This window comes from Schistocerca cancellata, chromosome 6 (genome assembly GCF_023864275.1).
Source record: "Schistocerca cancellata isolate TAMUIC-IGC-003103 chromosome 6, iqSchCanc2.1, whole genome shotgun sequence".
Taxonomy (NCBI): Eukaryota; Metazoa; Arthropoda; class Insecta; order Orthoptera; family Acrididae; genus Schistocerca; species Schistocerca cancellata.
Genome location: NC_064631.1, coordinates 531,050,769 through 531,073,391, shown reverse-complemented (window position 1 = coordinate 531,073,391; position 22,623 = coordinate 531,050,769). Strand labels below are relative to the sequence as shown.

Genomic DNA, 22,623 nt, shown 5'->3' with positions numbered 1-22,623 from the left:
AACGTAGCACTCAATAGAAACTTCCCTGTGCAGATTCGGTTGTTACATTTACACCTGTTCTCCGTAAACAACCAGAAAGTTTGTGACATGGGGTAATTGCCATAGTACAACAAACCAGGGCTGCTGCCCTTCTAATTTCGTGTGGACTGCGGGACGAATGATTGCCTAAGCACCACTGTGGGCGCTGCTGCTTTTATAATCTTATCTTCGCGGTCCTTAGTGACACGTAGAGGATTTTAGTATATGCTTAAGTTTAATCTGATTCACGATGAAAAGAGTAGGCTACGGGTCCCACTTAATATTGAAATATTCCAGGAAGGGTTGCGCGTGTATGCTGTAAACAATTTCCAATTTATACCGATTCCATTTCCTTAGTATCCTACCAGTGAACCTCTCTACCACCTTCCTCACATATTCCTACAGGTAGGTATTTGCATGAGCTAACCTATTCCAAATGTGATTCACTGATACTGAAGTCATACCATACCATGTTTTTTTTGTTTTTTTGTTTTTTTGTTTTGTGAACTGTACAACTTTAAGTTTCAGAACATTTAAAGTAAGTTGCTAACTTGTGCACCACTTTGAAAAATGCCGCGAAAGTATTCAGATCTTGGTAGTATTTAAGACAATTTTTCATTTCTTTTAACTTTTTTATTCTTTTTTAGAGGTGTTAATATGGACAGGAAAACGTCCTTCCAGATGCTACAAATCTGGTGTTTCTTCAGTACGTCTACCAAGTTTAGAACATTTTAGACATATGGTAGAGCCTTAATGAGCCACTAAATTGGCATCTGTCCAAGACAATAGTTACAAGTAACGTGTTGTAACTCAGTTCTTGGTTGCGGGAAACAAACCATGGTGAACATCTATTAATTTATGTGTGCAGAATATGCTAATGATGAGGTTGCTAGTACTCTTGAACGATCGGTAAAGAGATTTAATGAGTGAGGAAGTGCAGAAACTGACCACCATGATCGACCATGTTCGGGTCGCCCTGCCCCAGCCACTAATCCCGATGTAGTTAACCGCCATCGATGCTATTATTCACTCAGACAGACTCGTAACAATTTGGCTATTGGCTCCACAGCTATCAGTGAGCACTGCAAACGCATGTGCAATGACTGAGACTTGTATGATTAGAGATGTACTCCAGATGGGTTCCACGAATGCTCACAACAGACCGCAACAATCAACGAGGAATCATTCCATTTGAACAGACAGAGCAGTTTGAGGCCAACGGAGAGGATGTTCTCTCATTGACCGTTACAGGTGACAAAATCTGCGTCCATCAGTCTCAGATATAAATAACAACACAATCACTGGAGTGGCACCACCAGCAGTCACCAAAGAAGAAGTTCAAGGCATCTGTCTCTCCTCGGGGAAAGTTACTGTTGTGGTTGGCAGGAGAGCCAACACCGTGTTACAAGAGGAGGCCAAAAGGCACGCGTTTTAGCTCACGCAGGTTGGCGTGAGGTCTGGAACAGGACAAGGAAATTAGAATTTAGAAAAAACAGAGGTGTAGCTGGTGGAATACTTAACTTTAATCCATTAACGATGAACGTCGCTCTTGACAGTACATGATTCACAATATCAATAGTAACTGAATATGGCGCCTTGATAGGTCGTAGCAAATGACGTAGCTGAAGGTTATGCTAAACTATCGTCTCGGCAAATGAGAGCATATTTTGTCAGTGAACCATCGCTAGCAAAGTCGGCTGTACAACTGGGGAGAGTGCTAGGAAGTCTCTCTAGACCTGCCGTGTGGCGGCGCTCGGTCTGCAATCACTGATAGTGGCGACACGCGGGTCCGACGTATACTAACGGACCGCGGCTGATTTAAAGGCTACCACCTAGCAAGTGTGGTGTCTGGCGGTGACACCACAGTTACCGTGAGAGTATTTTGGATTCAAGGTCGTACATGAAATCTCCTTTATTTGGATTGATTATTAGTCGCCTAACAATCTAGCTGTCTTCAGATCATAAAATTTTCTTGATTAATGTTGGTGCCATTGACAACATCCACCAATTACGTAGTTAAAAACAGCTTTTCATCGTTCGTGGCCAGTGTGTTTGAACAACTGTCACAAAACAAAGGTGTTCGTGTCCCCATTTCGCTATAGTACCGGCCACACATGTCTATACTACGCATTTGCCGAATGTTGCGTTTCATGAGCTTTGTAATTAATGGGTATTAGATACCATACTATTCAGACGTACCATGTTACAGCAACGTATGTATGATGATCTCTGTTACGAGATGATATAATACTGATTGCGACAGTAACCAACATTTAATGGCATAGCGCCTTTGTTTTATGACCATCTTTCGATTACACTGGCCACGGGCAATGAAAAACTGTTTTGAACTGTGTTAGGTATGTATGTTGTCATTTGAAGAAAAATGTTAACGACGTTTGAAGCCGTAACGGCACCAACACTAATCAAGAGTATTTTATGATCTCAAGATGGCTAGATTGTTAGCCGAAACTAGTAATTCATCCAAATAGATAGCGTGTGCGGTACTGACTTTATGGGTTTTCAGTTCCTAATATAAATAAAAAATTTAAAACAGATCGCGTATATCCGGGTTGACAAATTCAATAAACTTGATTTTGGAAAAGAGACAGTGTCTTTCTCAAGTGTGTTGCCGAAATGGCTAACCATTAATTTGGAAGCATGTATGAAGACTCAGAACAAATACAAAAACCGTTTCCGATGTGTTCGGTCCGACACGAATCTAAAAGAGTGATTCTACATGACTAGGCATGTGTCTCAGACTCCGGAACACACTGCCGAACTATGCTGGACATCATTGTGGCATCTGCTATACAGTCCAGGCCTGATGCCCTCGCCCCTCCATCTGTTTGGACCATTTCAGCATTCCCTACGTGGGACACACTTTGAAGATGGGCTGAGCGTTATCGATGCAGTGAAAACATGGCTACCGGCACAGGTCGAGTGCTTTTACCAAAACGGAATACGTATTATTACATGACGCAAACGTAAGGCCATAGAACGTGATGGAGACTATGTAGGAATGTTAATTGATGTTACCAAGTCCTAACTCTTAAGAATAAATACGTTTTGAGAAGGAAAACCGTGGGAGCATTGTTTATTGAACGACCCTTGTAAATAACAGCTTCATATGCGAAAATGTTATCTGCGACTATACTACACAATGCTAACAACAAATCTACCAACACACTTTCCTGGCGCACATCTGTTCTTCATATATGAAATAATATAAACTGCAACAGTCACTTGTTGCTAATATTTTGTTAGCATGACAAGTTTCGACAGGGTGTTGCCATCATCAGGTGCAGTTACAGTTACTATAAAGTACCTGATGATGGCAGCACGTTGCCGAAACGCGTCGTCCTAATAACATATTAATGAAGTGACTGTTGCAGTATACCAGGTGTACCGGTATGGTATGAGCGTTAAGATACAAATGTGTCGATAGAGAACATTTGTTGTGAACAAGCCTTAATTTTTTTTGTTTGGTTGGTATGACATCTGTCATAGATATTTAGTATACATCAAGTCATGGAACAAACAACATCATATGTTTACATCGTGTTAAAAATGTCGAATTTTGTACCAGAAAGTGATGATTTGCGGAAAGCATTAATTTTTTGTTTTAATTTGAAAAAAAAGTGCTGCAGAGTCGTATCGAATGCTTGTCGAGGCATATGGTGATCATCCTCTATCAGACGCAACATGCAAAAGATGGTTTCAGCGGTTCAGAAACAATGATTTTGATGTAAGAAATGAAGAACGTGGAAGACTACCAAAAAAGTTCGAAGACGCCGAATTGCAAGCAATACTGGATGAACATGATACTTTGAGTCAGAAGCAAATGGCAGCAATGCTAAATGTTGCATAACAAACAATTTCTGACCATTTGAAAGCTATGGGAAAGATCCAAAAGTGGGTAAAATGGGTGCCACATAAATTGAATGAAAAACAGATGGAAAACCGCTAAACCATTTGTCAAATTTTGCTTCAAAGACATGAAAGAAAATCAATTTTGCATCGAATTGTTACTGGTGATGAAAAATGGATTTATTTTAAGAATCCTAAACGGGAAAAATCATGGGCTAATCCGGGACAACCATCAACATCGACTGCAAAACCAGATCGGAAAGAAGACAATGCTCTGTGTTTGGTGGGATCAGAAAGGTGTGGTGCATCATGAGCTTCTAAAGCCCGGTGAAACTGTGAATAGTAATCGCTACAGACAACAAATGATCAATTTGAACTATGCATTGATCGAAAAAAGACCAGAATGGGCCAGAAGACATGGCGAAGTAATTTTTTTACACGACAATGCACCTTCACACAAAGCAAAACTGGTTCAGTATACAATCAAAACACTTGACTGGGAGCTTCTACCCCACACGCCGTATTCACCAGACTTGGCCCCTTGGCCCCTTACTTTTGATTTTGGGTTGAGGTTATCAACCTGAACGTTTACAGGCTGGTGTTTATTTAATTTTTTTATACTTTGGTTGCTAGATTACCTTTATTATTGATTTTATTTAAGGTTTATGATTTTTCTAACACTTTATATTTCCATTTATTGGTTGATTTTGGTTCTTATTATTTTATGTCGTAAGTATTTATAATTTTGGCTTTTTTAGTTAAGATGTCAATATTTTTGGTTCATTTATGGCTTCCTAAGGCTCATGTAGAGGTTCCTATTTCAGGTAGAATAATTCTTGCTGGTGTTTTATTGAAGTTAGGTGGTTATGGTATTTTTCGTGTTATAAAGGTTATTTCTTATTTGGGTTTAAAGTTTAATTATTTTTGATTATCTTTAGGTTTATCTGGTGGTATTATTGTTAGATTTATTTGTTTTCGTCAGGTTGATTTAAAGTCTTTAATTGCATATTCTTCTGTTGCTCATATAAGAATGGTTATTGGTGGGTTGATAACTATAAATTGGTGAGGTTGTATGGGTTCTCTTTCTTTAATGGTTGGTCATGGTTTATGTTTTTCTGGATTGTTTTGTTTATCTAATATTATTTATGAACGTTTAGGTAGACGAAGATTATTAATTAACAAGGGTATAATTAATTTGATACCTAGAATGGCTTTATGGTGATTTCTTTTAAGATCATCAATGGGGCACGCATTGGCTGAGGAACACTTCGATTCCTACGAAGAAGTCGAAAATTGGGTGTCTGATTCGTTTGCTCCAAAAGACGAACATTTCTATTGGCGTGGTGTCCACAAATTGCCAGAAAGGTGGTCAAAATGTATAGAAAGCAATGGTCAGTACTTTGAATAAAATGTTTTTACTTTACAATTCAAAATTAATGTTTCATTTTCACAAAAACGCTCATTTCATACCGGTACAGCTGGTATATTACTTCATAAAATAATGTACAACACAATCGCAGCCCTCAAACAACATATATATAGAGTGGATACATTTGAGTGTATTGCTCTGTTCCCCACAAACAAAGTTCCGGTCAACCAGGGAGCGGATCAGTGTTATGGTTACGTCTGTGAATGGCAGGATGCGCCGCTGGGGGTAGACGCGGCGTCTCGCGGCTGCCCGCCACTGGGGCGGGCGGTGGGGCGTTGCCATGGCGACGCTGGCGCCGCTGGCGGCCGCTCCATCAGTCTCGAGCGCTGGCCTGGCGTGCCGCGGCGACTCCATACCCGGAGTGAATTCGCCGGTGGCTGCTGCCAGCACGGAGGCCGTTAACTGCCGCGCTGTTTTTACTACGCCCAGACCTTGCTCTGCCAACAAATGAAATGGACGCAGTCGTATAGCATGCGTGGCACACCAGCGTATTTCCGCTAAACTACTCACCAACTCTGTTTTCTCAGGTTGAATATAACTTTTCCTTTCTAATGGCGCATAAACGGGATGAAACAGTTGCAGTAAACTAACACTTCTCATGATTCTCTCCTCATTACAGCGAAGTAAAATATGCGGCATCTCTCTATTAACGTGCGCAAGAAAGAATACGATAATATCTCATTACACATGTGATGATGAACTTCTGTAGTCTGTCCAGCTGCTTAATATTTAAGGGTATGGCAAAGTGGGTGAACAGAGTGTGTTAAACAAAAATTACTTTTTGACGAACCTAAAATGGTTCAAATGGCTCTGAACACGAGCATATGGAATAAGTTCACAGATATGTGAGTGGTTCGAACACTTCTTAAGCAATAGAATCCTGTAGGATGTACTCGATGGCAAGTGGTTATCAAAGGCATGGGTATCGTCGGCTGCGCTCCGGGAAAGTGTGATAGGACTGCTGTTGTACCCTATATACATAACTGATTTGGCGGACAGGTTGGGCAGCGATCTGCTATTGGTTGCTGATAATGCTGTGGCGTACGGTAAAGTATCGAAGTTCAGTGACCGAAGGAAGATGCAAGACGGCTTAGACAAAATTTACAGTTGGTGTGGTGAATGACAGCTATCTCTAAATGTAGAAAAATGTAAGTTAATGAAGACAAGTACGAAGAACAAATTTGTAATGTTCGGATGCTTTATTACTAGTGTCCTGATTGACACAGTCAGTCGTTTAAATATCAGGGCGTAACGTTGCGAAGAGATATGAAATCGAACGAGCATGTGAAAGCTGTGGTGAGAAAGGCAGATGGTTGACTTCTGTTTATAGGGATAATTTTAGGAAAGAGTGGTTCACCTGTAAAGGAGATCGCGTATATTACGCTGCTGCGACCTATTCTTGAGTACTGCTCGAGTATTTGGGATGCGTAACATGCCGGATTGAAAAAATGGTTCAAGTGGCTCTGAGCACTATGGGACTTAACTTGTGAGGTCATCAGTCCTCTAGAACTTAGAACTACTTAAACCTAACTAACCTAAGAACATCACACACATCCATGCCCGAGGCAGGATTCGAACCTGCGACCGTAGCGGTAGCGCGGTTCCAGACTGTAGACAAACCTAAAACCAACTGTATATAAGAATGCTGTAGTTTCTCTGTTACTAAATTAATTTACGTGTAAGAAACAGGGTAACCAAGTATAACCATAAACACCACAAATACGCGACTACACATACGATTCCCCATCCCACAGGGTAACTATCCGTAGTGGTTGGGCAACTGTGTGCTTGAGAAGGGAAGCTTAAACTTAATCCCAAGTTAAATTATTTGACAGTTTCTTTTAGGAAATTACATTAGTGAAATGTATTTAAAGAGTAACATGGAATCTGTAATCACATTCATTTTCAAATTTCAGCAAGTTTTAGAACGTTTATTTCTTGGTTAAACTTGTATCACAAATATAGTTTTCGGGTGTTTCTCTAGTTCATGCGGAATGGTTACAAGTAGAGCACGAAAAACCGCTGTACCTTAGTCCTTGTATTAACCTACTTCTCCAGTCCGCCCCCGGTAGCTGAGTGGTCAGCGCGACAGAATGTCAATCCTAAGGGCCCGGGCTCGATTCTCGCCTGGGTCGGAGATTTTCTCCGGACAGGAACTGGTTGTTGTGTTGTCCAAATCATCATCATCACTTCATCTCCATCGACGCCCAGTCGCCGTAGTGGTGTCCAATCGAAAGACTTGCACCCGGCAAACGGCCTACTCGTCGGAGGCCCTAGTCACATGGCATTTACCTACTTCTCCACAAATGCAACGTAACTCACTAGGTTATTCACTATGTGTAGGATTAATGATTTCAGTGCATCAGTAAACTGGTTAACGTAATTATAGTCAACATCACAAATGCTCGAAACACTGACTGTCAAAAAAAGGTTAAGCACCCAGAAGACAAGGTCGGATACAGTGTCACTTCGTACACGTACACATCACAGGTGGGAATGTAAATTTTTAGTATTGCAGTTCTCTTTGACAAGTAGAATAGAATCACAGTACAGCAGTGTTGTTCGTGTTTGCTGTTATTAACAAGTCTGGTAGGATGTGCAAGGGACTTGAGTAACGTCAGATGTTGAGTATCACCGTGAAAGACTGCCGGAAACGCGTGAGACAGCGTTATCAGCCCCTGAAAGAGTTCTAAAGGAGCCTCGTTGTGGGTCTCCGGTCGATCATGCAACACCCAGATACATGGGGCATCCGAAAGTGATAGTGACCCGATGTTATACAGCATTAGGAACGTGTCTGCAGACATAATCTCGTCGAGGTTTCTTCGACCACGTCTGACCACCTCAAGGAACGATCGCCTTATTGTGCACAAAGCACACTGTAACCCCTACACATCTGCGTCTACCATCCGGAAACAAAAATGGACTCTCTGCAACATAATGAGTCATCCGGCACCATTTCTGAGGCACCAGCAGCCGGACTACGGAATTACCGTCCCATGCGTAAGCTGCAGTCAACACCACGGTTGCCTTTGTAGTGGTGCCGCGCTAGGAAGTAAGGACTGGTCATGAATGGCGTCGAATAGTGTTCAGCAGTGAATCACGGTTCTGGATCATTTCGGATGATCCTCGTCAGCGAGTATGGCGGCTACCTGGAGAGAGCTCCCACTCTTCTAATGATTTGGAGAGGCGTTCCTCGTGGCGCCATATTGCGGGAAGCCATCTGGAATGACTGGTAGTGACTGAGGGAACTCAGACTGCACAGCGGTACATCACGGACATCCTGCATCCCCTCTCGTACATACAGTATCGAGGTGTCACTTTTCAACAGGACAATGCTCGTCCGCACATGCCACGTGACTCTATTAACTGTCTGGACGATTTTGAGGTACTTTCTTGGCCAGCACGATCCCCATGTCCCACTAGTTGCGACACGGTCCCAAATAGAACAGTGATCCAGAAAGTGTAGAGTGTATTTCTCTATTTTCGTCCATGATTACTAAATTTTTAGGTCCTTAGACTACCGGCTTCGGTCAGCAATGGCCATCTTCTGCTTTAAAACATGTCATAATACACTAAAGCGCCAAATAAACTTGTACATCTGCCTAATATCATGCAGGGCCCCAGCGAGCACGCAGAAGGGCCGCAACATGACGTGGTATGGACTCGAATAATGTCTGAAGTAGTGCTGGAGGGAAGTGACACAATGAATCCTGCAGGGCTGTCCATAAACCCTTAAGAGTACGAAGGCTAAAATGGCTCTGAGCACTATGGGACTCAACTTCTGAGGTCATCAGTCCCCTAGAACTTAACACTACTTAAACCTAACTATCCTAAGGACATCACACACATCCATGCCCGAGGCAGAACTCGAACCTGCGACCGTAGCGGTCGCGCGTTTCCAGACTGTAGCGCCTAGAACCGCTCGGTCACCCCGGCCGGCAGAGTACGAAGGCGTGGAAATATCTTGAGAATAGCAAGTTGCAAGGCATCCGAGATATGTTCTATAACGTTCATGTCTGGGGAGTTTGGTGACCAGCGGAAGTGTTTAAACTCGGAAGAGTGTTCCTCGAGACAATCTGTAGCAATTTTCGACGTGTGCGCTGTCTCATTGTCCTGCTGGAATTGCCCAAGTCCGTCCGAATGACAATAGACGTGAATGGATGCAGGTGATCAGACTGGATGCTTACGTACGTGTCACCTGTCAGAGTATCAGGGGTCCCAAATCGCTCCAAATGCAGACGTCCCACACCATTACAGAGCTTCCACCAGCTTGAACAGTCCGATGCTGACATGTAGGGTCCATGGATTCATGAAGCTGTCTCCATACCCTTACAAGTCCATCCGCTCGATACAATTTGAAACGAGACTCATCGTACCAGGCAACATGTTTCCAGTTATCAAAGTCTAATGTCAGAGTTGACGGGCCCAGGCGAGGCGTAAAGCTTTGTGTCGTGCAGTCATCAAGGGCAGGCGAGTGAGCCTTCGGCTCCGAAACCCATATCGACGATGTTTCGTTGAATGGTTCGCATGCTGACACTTGTTGATGGCCCAGCATTGAAGTCTGGAGCAGTTTCCGGAAAGGTTGCACTTCTGTCTCTCTGGTCCCGTTCCTTCGGGATCTTTCTCCGGCCGCAGCGATGTCGGAAATTTAATGTTTTACCAGATTCCTGATATTCACGGTACACCCGTGAATTGGTCGTACGGGAGAATCCCCACTTCATCGCTACCTCGGAAATATTGTGTCCCATCGCTCGAGTGCCGACTATAATATCACGTCCAAACAAACATTAATCTTGATAATCTGTCATTGTAGATGCAGTAACCGATCCAACAACTGCGCCAGACACTTGATGTCTTAAATGGGAGTTGCAGATCGCAGCGTTTTATTCTGCCTGTTTACATATCTCTGTATCTGAATACGCATACCCATACCAGTTTCTTTGACCCTTCAGTGTACAATGACACCATAGCGGCATCTTCATAGACGGAAGGAAAGAAATCTGTCTGGCCCCGTATCTGTCCCCTGTAGAATATTTGTGGGAACGTCTAGGATGTAAACTCCGTCCAGTTGCCAATATCCAGGATACAAGGACAAGTTACAACAATTGTGGACCCGTTTACCTCAGGAAAGGATACAACGGTTTTGTGATATCCTTCCAAACCGAATCAGTGGAAGCATCCTGGCCAGTGGGGGTGCTGTGTCACGCTGATAGGTAGGCTCATTCTGCCAAGTTCTTTGTAAATTTGACTCGATACTGCAATCACTGATATAACATCACATATCCTCTCAATCCGCGAAATTTCATTTCGTTTACTTCTCTCCTTCTGGGAGCTTTACTTTTGTTCTGCATGCAGTGTATATAACGCAAGCCTCTGCCCTGTGGACGACGCAGGATAGCGCGTACGAGTATTAGAGTTTTTCCGTTCTACTACATTCGCATGCTGAGTGAAGGAAAGATTACCGACTATGAGTATATAGCTCTGGCGCCACCCTTACGATTCCTACGATGGTGACAGCAAACACATCTCACAGTTTTTCCACTCCTCTGGCGTATGTTACATCACTGCTATCCAAAAAACGGTGTCATACTGTGAAGTACGACAAATCCACTACGTTTTTTACCATTGCGTGACTAGAGGAATAGTTCGCCTGTAGCTTAAGTACTGTCATTTGATCGGGTATGATGTATAATCACTTGAAAATGACTACGCAGACGTAACTGCACAGTGACAAATCCGAAACAACCACTTGAATACAGTTAACAGTGGAGTAGTAGTGAATCAAAATAAAGGGTAATATTAAATCTACTCAGTAACAGCCAGTGCGTCACGTAGTTATTATAAAATATGATTTCACTCTGTCATGTGACATACTGAAGTTATACGTTACTAAAGCGTAACCAGATTTGTACTCTTTAAGGTGTATGTATGTAGTCTTCCGCAGTTCCTAATAACATCATTGACTGAGGAGTATTTTAGATGCTTCATATGTGAAATACAAACGCCACTTAATGACTGGCATCCACTGCTATTCGTACATCTTAGACTGTCCTCGCAGCATCGAGTGAATACGTCATATCAGTTGAGTATCGCCGGACGATGTGGTCGAGCGGTTCTAGGCGCTTCAGTCTGGAACCGCACGACCGCTACGGTCGCAGGTTCGAATCCTGCCTCGCGCATGAATGTGTGTGATGTCCTTAGGTTAGTTATGTTTCAGTAGTTCGAAGTTCTAGGGGACTGATGACCTCGGATGTTAAGTCCCATAGTGCTCAGAGCCATTTGAACCATTTTTGAAGTTGAGTATTATCTAACGTCGCCAACGACCTTCCCTAGTTGAATACACCGCTCCCCTAGCGCTGTCGACAACTTTCGCTGTGCCTTTGTGAAAAGTGACAATTTATCCAGAACAAGAAGAAGTGTGATGCACTCAACAGTAAGACCCAAAACATTTCGTTAAATTTCGCTTCCACAACAAATCACATAAATTTAGAAGTTGTCGATTTAACTAAATACAAAGGGATTTCAGCTACGAAAAACTTAAATTGGAACAACTACGTAGAAAAATTGTAGGGAAGAAGAATACTTAGTAAATGCAACAAATCCACTGAAAAGATTCTCAACACTAACAAGGGGACTGTACGAACTTCCCCTCGCCGATTTGATTCATAGTGACAAAGACTGCAGGACACGGGTAAGACTTTGCATATACTGATCAGCCAGAACATTATGACCACCGACATACTATCGACATAAATCCGTCCAGCAGATAGCAGCGTCACCTGGCAAGGAATGACTGCTAGTCAGACGCATACACGGCGCATGCAGTATCAGTGAGCGAGTCGTCCGTGTGTAGAATGCGGAAGGTGCGCGATCTATCTGAGTTTGACCCGAAGCAGAATGTGATGGCGCTGAGGCTCGACACAACCATTTCCGAAACTGGACGACTTGTGGGGTGTTCGAGGAGTGCTGTGGTGAGTGTCTTTAACACGTGGCGAAACCGAGGTGAAACCATGTCCAGACGTCTTGGGGTTGGGTGGCCATCCCTCATTATAGATGTTGGACGTCGGAGGCTGGATGGACTGGTAAAACAGGACAAGTGGCAAAACATACATCAGACTTTAATGCTGGCCAGAGTGCAAGTGTGTCTGAACACACAGATGCCAGCGACGGGCCTCCGCAGCCGACGATCCATGAATGTAGCAATCGGCAACTACGACTGAAACGGGCACGTGACCATCGGCACTGGACGTTGGCACATTGTCAGACCGTTCTTCTGAAACGTCCCCTTTGAACAATTATACATGACTGTGCTTACACTGACACACAATATTTTTAGCGCAACGCAATCTGACTTTCAATAATCCCTAAAAAAGAGTGGCCCTGAATAACATTAACCTATACCTTTCACAAATCACTTACCTCACAAAAATCTTCGTTACTCGAACTACTGCAATACAGCGAGCGCCACTACTGCCAGCTAAGTAAAAGATTCAAACTACGGAAGGCACTAACTACTGATAGGCATAGTTAGCAAATGAAAGATTTTAATAGACAACAAACAATGTATTTACCTTAATAGTCATCAAAAGACATCATATATATAGTAGTTCATAACATCCAGTCTTACAAATTTCAAAACTCCGCCATCTCTCTCCCCACATCCACCACTGCTGGCGGCTCACCTCCAACTGCGCAACGCTACGCGCTGTTCACAGCCAGCTGCCTAACACTACAATGGCGAGTATTACAACAATGCAAAGCAGCCACAGACTGCACACAGCACAGCCAGTGATTTTCATACAGAGGTGGCGTTACCAATAAAAAAACCTAAACAGCCTACTTACATAGCCCCCATGCTCCCCACAAAAAATTTTACAAATTGTTTTGGACAGTGGCCAATAATGACTTGATAAATTTTTTTTATAATTACAATAACAAAGATATCAATTGCACACACTTATTGATACAATGTTGGTCAAAAGCTAAAATATTCTCACAGTCCATAAAGACAGTCCTGATCATTCATCATAGTAACATTGCAGTGTTTTTCTCAAAGTCTGAGCAGTAAAAGAAAATTCACACGGAAGTAGTGGATTTCCATGCAATCTTAAAGAAGTAGTGTTGTCCTTCCAACGGAAAGACAGTGCTGACTCTTGACATGCAGACAAGGTATTTGTCCACAACAGAGCAAACCCACAGCAGAGTCAGTCGAAATTTTGAAGAATATTGATACAGCGAGCGCCACTACTGCCAGCTAAATAAAAGATTCAAACTACGGAAGGCACTAACTACTGATAGGCATAGTTAGCAAATGAAAGATTTTAATAGAGAACAAACAATGTATTTACCTTAATAGTCATCAAAAGACATCATATATATAGTAGTTCATAACATCCAGTCTTACAAGTTTCAAAACTCCGCCATCTCTCTCCCCACATCCACCACTGCTGGCGGCTCACCTCCAACTGCGCAACGCTACGCGCTGTTCACAGCCAGCTGCCTAACACTACAATGGCGAGTATTACAACAATGCAAAGCAGCCACAGACTGCACACAGCACAGCCAGTGATTTTCATACAGAGGTGGCGTTACCAATAAAAAAACCTAAACAGCCTACTTACATAGCCCCCATGCTCCCCACAAAAAATTTTACAAATTGTTTTGGACAGTGGCCAATAATGACTTGATAAATTTTTTTTATAATTACAATAACAAAGATATCAATTGCACACACTTATTGATACAATGTTGGTCAAAAGCTAAAATATTCTCACAGTCCATAAAGACAGTCCTGATCATTCATCATAGTAACATTGCAGTGTTTTTCTCAAAGTCTGAGCAGTAAAAGAAAATTCACACGGAAGTAGTGGATTTCCATGCAATCTTAAAGAAGTAGTGTTGTCCTTCCAACGGAAAGACAGTGCTGACTCTTGACATGCAGACAAGGTATTTGTCCACAACAGAGCAAACCCACAGCAGAGTCAGTCGAAATTTTGAAGAATATTGATACAGCGAGCGCCACTACTGCCAGCTAAATAAAAGATTCAAACTACGGAAGGCACTAACTACTGATAGGCATAGTTAGCAAATGAAAGATTTTAATAGAGAACAAACAATGTATTTACCTTAATAGTCATCAAAAGACATCATATATATAGTAGTTCATAACATCCAGTCTTACAAGTTTCAAAACTCCGCCATCTCTCTCCCCACATCCACCACTGCTGGCGGCTCACCTCCAACTGCGCAACGCTACGCGCTGTTCACAGCCAGCTGCCTAACACTACAATGGCGAGTATTACAACAATGCAAAGCAGCCACAGACTGCACACAGCACAGCCAGTGATTTTCATACAGAGGTGGCGTTACCAATAAAAAAACCTAAACAGCCTACTTACACTTCATTATGCCAGATCTGAACCTGATCGAACAAATCTGGGATGTGATGGAACTTGGTGTCAGAGCTCATCGCCCCCTTCCTCGGAATGTACGGGAATTAGGTGACGTGTTTGCAGATGTGGTGCCAATTCCCTCCAGCGACCTACGAAGGCCTCATTACATCCGTGCCACGACGCTTCGCCGCTGTTATCGGCTTACCTGCTATTAGAAAGGTGGTCATAATTTTCTGGCTGATCAGTGCATGTAGGTAGGATGACTCAACTCTCCTGCGCTTTTGAGAAAATCGACTTTGAAAATTTTAGGCGTGCTTACATACGAATTCCGCATCCGAGCGTCTAAGAGCTTAGTTTTGCAGGTGAGAGACCGCTGGATCGAATCCCGTTCCCGCACTGCGGTATTTTGCGAGGTATCTACAACAGTATTTTGCGATATACCTTGATAACCCTTGTACGCCGCGAAATTTTGTGACTACCGAGAATCGGCTTTGAATGTAAACCAGTTTGTTTTGTCATAGGTACATTGGGAAAACCATGCACATGGAAAAATTCGGCGTTCATTGCGTGTGCCGTACATCTCAATAATTATGGTTTTCGTGATGTTACGACCATTGTCAACCTGATTCATGCAGTGGTTCATGTTATTTGTATTACATTGTCATTAATGGAGAAACAATAATATAAATAAAATTTGAAAGTTCTCGAGTATCCCTTTTTTGTTTCCAATATCCTTAAGGGAAAAATATCTCCTTTTTTCAAGATAAAGATGAGGAATCATTAAATATTGATGATTTGCACAGTCATAATAAATCTGTCTCTTAGAATTATGTCGAAATAGAGAAAAAGGTATCGGTGGTGTGTTCGATCTAAAGACCTTTGGCTTATAAAACGTAGCACTTACTAGCTCGGCTGATGACTCGTTGAATATCGCCGACCCTAGAGAGTTGATCAGCAGGCTTAAAATTTTCTTACCCGATTTTCTCGAAAACGGTTGAGAGTTGCGTCTTCCTGGTTACATACGTTGAAGTCTTACTAGTGCTCTACACATCCTGTCAGTATGAGTCAACCCGGTGAAGGGAAGTTCATGCGGTCCTCTTGTAAAACTGTCTGTCCTTTTCCGGAAGTTTACTGCGTTATGCCCTCATTACCAGATGCACTGACGGTGGACATCGAAAAAGTTCAAGGAGGATCAGAGCTCAATAAGCGAGTAGAGATGACAGTGACTACAACACCAGCGTTTTTTTTTTTTTTTTTTGTTGCGGCGAGATATTTTTACAAAATTAGAAACACCAACTTTCTTCACGGAAAGCCGAAATATTTTCTTGTCTCTCACATACACAGGGAGAAATGATCATGGTGATAAACCAAATCAGAGCTAGCACGGAGAGATTTATGTGTTCATTTTTCCATCGTGCTATTTGAGAGTGGAACGTACGACATTCTATTAAGCCTCTGCCAAACACTCAAGTGTAAATCGCAGAGTATTCATGTAGACATGAAGGGCTATTTGGAACTGAAATCGAATAGTGTCAGCAGTGAGTGGAAAGGAGAGACAACGATTGAAAGTAACGGTTAGGTTGTTAGAACTACACACCGTTACAAGTTGCTCTGGTGGACACTGACGAAACATAGACACGAAATGTGCTTTGAACACAAATAAGAAGTTTGAACAGCACTTAAGCCGTAAGTAACGACTCTTCTGCTTAAGCTAGTGACAGTTTGACGATTCTTGCGTGCTTTCAGAGAGAAACAGACAAAAGTCGACACTGAAGAAGGAGAGAACAGGTAAAATGTTATGTTCCCTTTCTTTCCGACTCCAGTTACCCAGTCGTTGACAGGACGTCCATCGTTAATACTCGTTGGTTTCATTCATTCCTGCAAGTAGTCTGACATATTGAATGCTAAATTAACGTTCAAATGTGTGTGATATCTTATGGGACTTAACTGCTAAGGTCATCAGTCCCTAAGCTTACACACTACTGAAGCTAAATTATCTTAAGGACGAACACACCACACACACCCATGCCCGAGGGAGGACTCGAACCTCCGCCGGGGCTAGCCGCACAGTCCATGACTGCAGCGCTTTAGACCGCTAAATTAATCTTTTGCGACAGATTAGATGAGAAATCGTCGTGTATGAAGAAATTTACAGCCACAAAGAAGTAGAGTATCCATTTGGGAGAAAGATACCGAGAGAAACCTGCGACTCGTTCAGAACTATGTTGAGACACACACTGACGCTGGTGTTGTCGGGAGTGAATGGAAAGGAGAGAGCGACCGGAAGGAACGACTCAGCTGTTAGGAGCGTACCCTGTTGAAAGTTGCTCTGAAAGACGCTCTCAAAACACAAATATCAAGTTTAAACAGCACTAAAAGCCGAAAGCAACTTCTTCCTCGGCTTAAGCTAGTGTCCGTTTGAGGACGCTCACGTAGTTTCTAAGACAGAGAAACAAAAGTAGTCACCAGTGAAGGACGCAAAGAATTTTGTCGTGCAGATGTGGAAATGGGGGCTGAGAGGGAGGGCGGTGAAGGTTGGGGATGGGAGCGAACGCGTCGACGCCGGGCGCCGAGACGCCGCGTCGGGATTGGCGGGCTGCGAGTAGCGGCGCGCAGGCGCCGCCGTGACGTCACACACCACGTGACGCAATCTCGCTGCTAATCAAGACTGATGGTCAATAATGGCGGAAGAGGGCTGGGTGGCCAGGGCGGGGTGGGGAGGGGTAGAGTGAGAGTGAGGGAGGGGGGAGAGCGGAAAGAGAAAAGAGAGAGAGAGAGAGAGAGAGGGAGAGGGGGGAGGTAGCGGAGAGAGGAGAGGAGAGGAGAGGAGAGGAGAGAGCGTGGCGCGGCGTCGCGTAGCGTCGTGGCGGAGCGTAGCGGAGCGCGTGCGAGCCGGCAGCGCGCCGGCAGGAGCAGCCGTCCTCCGGCCGGTCTCTTTTTATTGTCCGCGCGCCCGAATCACGGATGCACTTACGGAAATTGGAGCGCGGGCCGGCGCGCGCCACGAACGGCCGCCCCCAGTAGCGCCGCCCGCAGCCGTGCCGGTGCGGCCGCGATGCGCAGCCGGTGAGCGCCCGCCGCCTCCGCCGCCTCCGCCGCCGCCTCCGCCAGCCGCCGCCACGTTGTCCCCGGCGGGCATCCTGCTCGACCTCTCCATGTCGGCGGCGGTGGGCCTGCAGCAGCAGCAGCAGCAGCCGCCGCAGCCGCCGCCTCCGCAGCCGCCGCCGCCGCTGCACCACCATCACCACCACCACCTGCACCACCACCACCAGCACCCGCACCAGCACCACCACCCGCCGGCCGTGCCCGTGCCCGTGCCCGTGGCGCGCGCGCCGGGCGTGCCGCCCCCGACGCCGCCTCCGCCGCCGCCGCCCCCGGGCCTGGCGCTGCCGACGCTGCCCCCGGGCCCGCCTCCAGCGCTGCACCCACCGCCTCCCGATATGGCGCCCGTCGCCGTGCCGCCACCCGGACCGGACGTCCTGCTCGCGCTTCTGGCCCGAAACAAGGCGCTAGAAGGTACCGTGCTGCCCTGCTCGCCCGTCGAAGCTCTCTCGCCCTGCCTTCTTGTTCAGCTCTTCGAACCGACTCTACTCTGCCCCATAGGGATGGTCCCTCAATAGTGACAACAGCAACAGCGTTAAGGACAATTAATTTTATTAGTAATTTCCAACGACTCTGATACATAACCCTTTACTGGTACGCATGAATCTTGAAACGGACACATCGTCACTGGAGTGTAGCGATCGCAATGCCATGCGTCTTCAGGATTTTCTTTCATATGAAATTTTGAAATTTTTTCGGGTATTCAGCTGAGCGGCGACGTCCAAGCGCCAAGATATTTCGGCAAGCTGACATGTTGCCATCTTCAGTTGATCATGATCCTTCTTCCACTGGGTGCAGTCCTATGCACCCCCCCTCCCTTCCCCCTCCTCCTCTTCCCCTCCCCCCTCCCCCTTCACACACTCGTTAGTGCTTCCGTGATACCTCCACGCGTCTCCAGCGGAAAACAGTATTAGGACCGTCTGAAGATGACAAGTCTCCTCACCGAAATATCCCTTCCAGTTGGACGACGCCACCTCGTCAAATACCTGAGAATAATTCATGACCGAAATGCTGTTAATAAATTTTTTTTTCTGTCTCGATCTCAATGTCTCTTTATTAACATATGTCCGGTTTCAATGCCTCAAGCACCATCATCGGATATAAAGTGCTTGGCTAGGAATAGCATGTCAATGCTATGACTGCTGATTTGTAGCATTTAAAGCAGTCTTTCAGACAACAAAAAATTATCCTTTAAATTGTAACTGGTTTAGATCTGTACGGTCATCATTATTTATGTGCTGCCTTGTTAAACTAACAACCAAAGAAACTTATAAATCTTGTAACAATGATAGCTAGCGTCAAAAGCTGTAAAACATTTTAAAACTATTTGATAAAGAGAAGTGACCCGTAGTGTAGGATTACCGTGAGCATACTCTATGCTGATGATGACCCTACACTGTTGTCCACTACTCTTTATCATACAGTTTTATTGTGTTTTACAACTTTTGACTGTAGCTATCATGTGTACTGGTTTTTAAAATTTCTTTATTTCTAGCTTAGCACAGGTAAAGAGCATAGATATCGATACCAGTTATAAAGGAAAAGGTTATTTTTTGTTATATGAAAGACTATTTTACGTGCTATAAATCAGCAGCAGTCACAGTCTGTTGCTTAAGACAATCTCTTTACATTGACATTCCATTCCTAGCCAAGCATTTTATGACCGATTATGGTGCTTAAGACGTTGAAACCTGACATCTGTTAATAGACTTTGCGATCGAGACAGAAATTATATATCTGAAGGTTAAATCTTTATTCATTGGGAGGGCGAAACTTTATTTGTGCTTGGTGTTGATGTTTCTCGTGTAGGTATCCTTCGGTTTAGGAGTAGCTTGATTGTGACAGTTACGAACAGCAACTGAAACTACAAACTGTTGTAACTTGTCACTTTTCACTACGCCTGTCGGATAATTAAACCCGTTTCGTGAGACGGATTTATGTCAGTTAAAGTGTATTGAGAGTACACCCATATCTGACTAAAAGACTCAACCCATCTGCTGATTGCGCTGTAGTCCTATGAAAAGTGTTACGAAAATTTTTAATGACTGAGACTGTTCATATTAACTCGTGGCTTCAACTAATAATTAGCCGTCTTTTTCAACTAATATTTTTACTACCCTAACTTGTGTGTCGTGCCTATAATAGAAGTCCTCAGTGAGTTTTTCCTCCTCGGATGTGTCTTTGGAAAATTGCAGCTTCATGCAACCAGATATTCTCCATGAACACAACGCCCATGAACAGAGGCAACAGTTAAATCATTGAGAAACTCAGAAAACGGGCCTAACATCCGTCGATATATTCGATGCAGAGCTCTACTTAAAGTTAAAAAAAGAAAGGAAACGTCAAGGAAAGATGAGCATATGCAGGAAGAACCCAAACTTCACTGACAAATTTCAGGATATTTCCTGAATATTTTGTTATAAATATCCACTGTCTCTTGTAACTGGCAACGTAGTAATAATATAAAAACGATTTATTTTGTTTGTTACCAAGTTACCTTTTTCTTGAGAAAATACCTTACAGCTCACCGTAGCGTCTTCCATTGCGTTCAGTTAACCCACAAACAAGGTAAATGTCGGCCAATTCTTCGCAAATAAACCTATCCATTTTCCTGCATATAACTGATAGCGTACAACTAACACTGCCGAAAAAAAAAAGATACGGAACCGGATGGCACTAAATGCAAGTATGAGGACGAATAATGAAATGAGCAATGAGGTTGAAAATAATAAATATCTTGAGTATGTGGAAAAAGTTTGTTTCCGGACAAAACACACAGCACTTTCCGTCGCCATTTGCACTGTTGTGAAGATGAATGGGGACAAGAAATTAAATGAAATTTAATTGCTCTTTAACGAGCTAGTGGGTAACGTGGGCCCCTTGCAGCAAAATACTTTTAAAATATACCTGAACAGCTTCCAAAATATGGTCGGTGCAACTAAGATGTGATTGATTTTTTCCTCCTGTTGGCTGAAAATGTTTATCTGTGCTTGGTACGGAAGTTTATTACATACTTATCCATCTTTCTCAACTGAAACTTTTTGTTTTTGTTAGTTAAACTTGTACGGGCACACTAAATTAGGAATCTTCAGTGAGTCGTTTCTTCCTCGGATGCTTCTATGGAAGATCAAAGCTCCATTAGGTATTCTACACGAACGTAGCGTCCGTGAATGAAAACAGCCATTGAGTAGTTCAAGAACGGGCAAGAGATTCGTCATGAGATCAGGTGTAAAATTCCTGAGTATGAATACAACAAATATCATGAGGAATGAAAAAGACGCGTAATCATTAAAAAGTAACCACAGCAGGGACGGGCGAACATATAGAAGGCCGGGAGCATTCTCCGCCTTTGTCACAATAAATAAAACCCGGGTTATGTAGCTTCTCAAGTCTCGTTTCGACCAGTGAAGTTCTCTGTCCTACTGACGGTATCCTCCGTGCAATACATTCATCTTCAAATAGCATTAAGCAATTTGAACACCACTCATTGCTGGAGGAGATACCAGCAGTACTGCGGTTGTGAAGACAAAAAAAAAGGAATAAATGAGATGACCTAAGAGCTCAGAGGTTTCGCCTAAATGACATGCCTAAATTAAATACAGTTCCTAGGGCAGACTTTTTATTACCTGCCACGTTGTTTGACTCATGTGTCACTATATTACTAATTTGCGTCAGAGGTTAACTATTACGCTCGGATGCCAATGTCTTTAATTAGGAGCCTTTGGAGGATTAATTCTGTGATTGGAGTACGGTACTATATGTGAGCTGCTGCAACAGTAAAATAAAATCCCACATGTAAAGAATCGGTCACTGCTTTATTTGTTTCATTTGTGCTATTGAAACAACTACTATGTCACGGAATTTTACGTGCAATGAGTGGCTTACATCTATGGTTGGTTGCTAGCAATGTCCTGACAACCTTCAGGTACTTTTCGAAAATATTTAATGTGGCACATGTGTGATGCTAGTCAAATGTTTCAAGTCTCAGACTCCACAGTCAACTCTACGCACTCTCTTTCTTGAATTGTTCACAATTTATTTGCCACTAACTTGAACTTCTATGTAGGAGCATTTGATTTTGGCAAAGCAGTTACATAACACGCTTAGACTACCATAGATTCTGGCCGTGAGAATCGGACCACTGTAATTCAAATATTGAAGTGAAACATTAGTGACGCGAATACGGCCAAAAGGACGAAAGATACAGCATTACGTTATTGTACGACAGATAACTACACACTTCTACGTTAGATTAATCCAGTGACTACTACACGTTGTCTACAGTAGCATTTTTGGCTGGTGACATCCTGGGGATAAATCACGACACGAACGTACAGAGTAAATCTGCTTCCGGTCGTACAAAAGCTTTAGTGAACCAGAACACCGGTAAAAGCTATCCTGATAGCTCACGGTACCGACTATCAACGGAAACGGAAAACTCTGTGTACATAAAGAAACTCCTTAAAGAGCGTGATATTATGTTGCTGTCACTTCGTATTCGTATTCCCAGATTTCTCGTTCTGTTTCCTTTATTGCACATATTTAACAGTTAGTGACTGTTAACAAAGATCACGGCAGTAGAATGTCTCTAGTGTATTATGACAATAAAAGAACCCACGGCTATCATCATAGACATGCGAGAAATAAGCTTTCGCAACTTCCTACAAAATCATAGACGTAAGCAAGAAACTCTTTTGAGTTTACGGCGAATATTTGTTAAAACTGTTTGCTATTTACAGCTTGTCATCCAGATACTTAAAACACGTCATGTGCTTGATATAAAAAGGGAATTTATAATTATTAATATATTTAGAT

At 43.4% G+C, this 22,623-nt stretch overlaps 1 protein-coding gene across 1 annotated transcript in view; it reads right to left on the bottom strand.

The window, feature by feature from the left end:
• Positions 1-17,845, bottom strand: part of LOC126088412 (transcription factor SOX-4-like) — a 40,283-nt gene extending 22,438 nt beyond the window's left edge. Inside the window, exons 1-2 of the mRNA XM_049906552.1 lie at positions 17,716-17,845; positions 5,510-5,751 (exon numbers count right to left, since the gene is read on the bottom strand). Coding sequence (XP_049762509.1) covers positions 5,510-5,751; positions 17,716-17,845 — 372 coding nt within the window. The remainder of the gene's footprint in view (positions 1-5,509; positions 5,752-17,715) is intronic.
• Between the last annotated feature and the right edge of the window lie 4,778 nt (positions 17,846-22,623).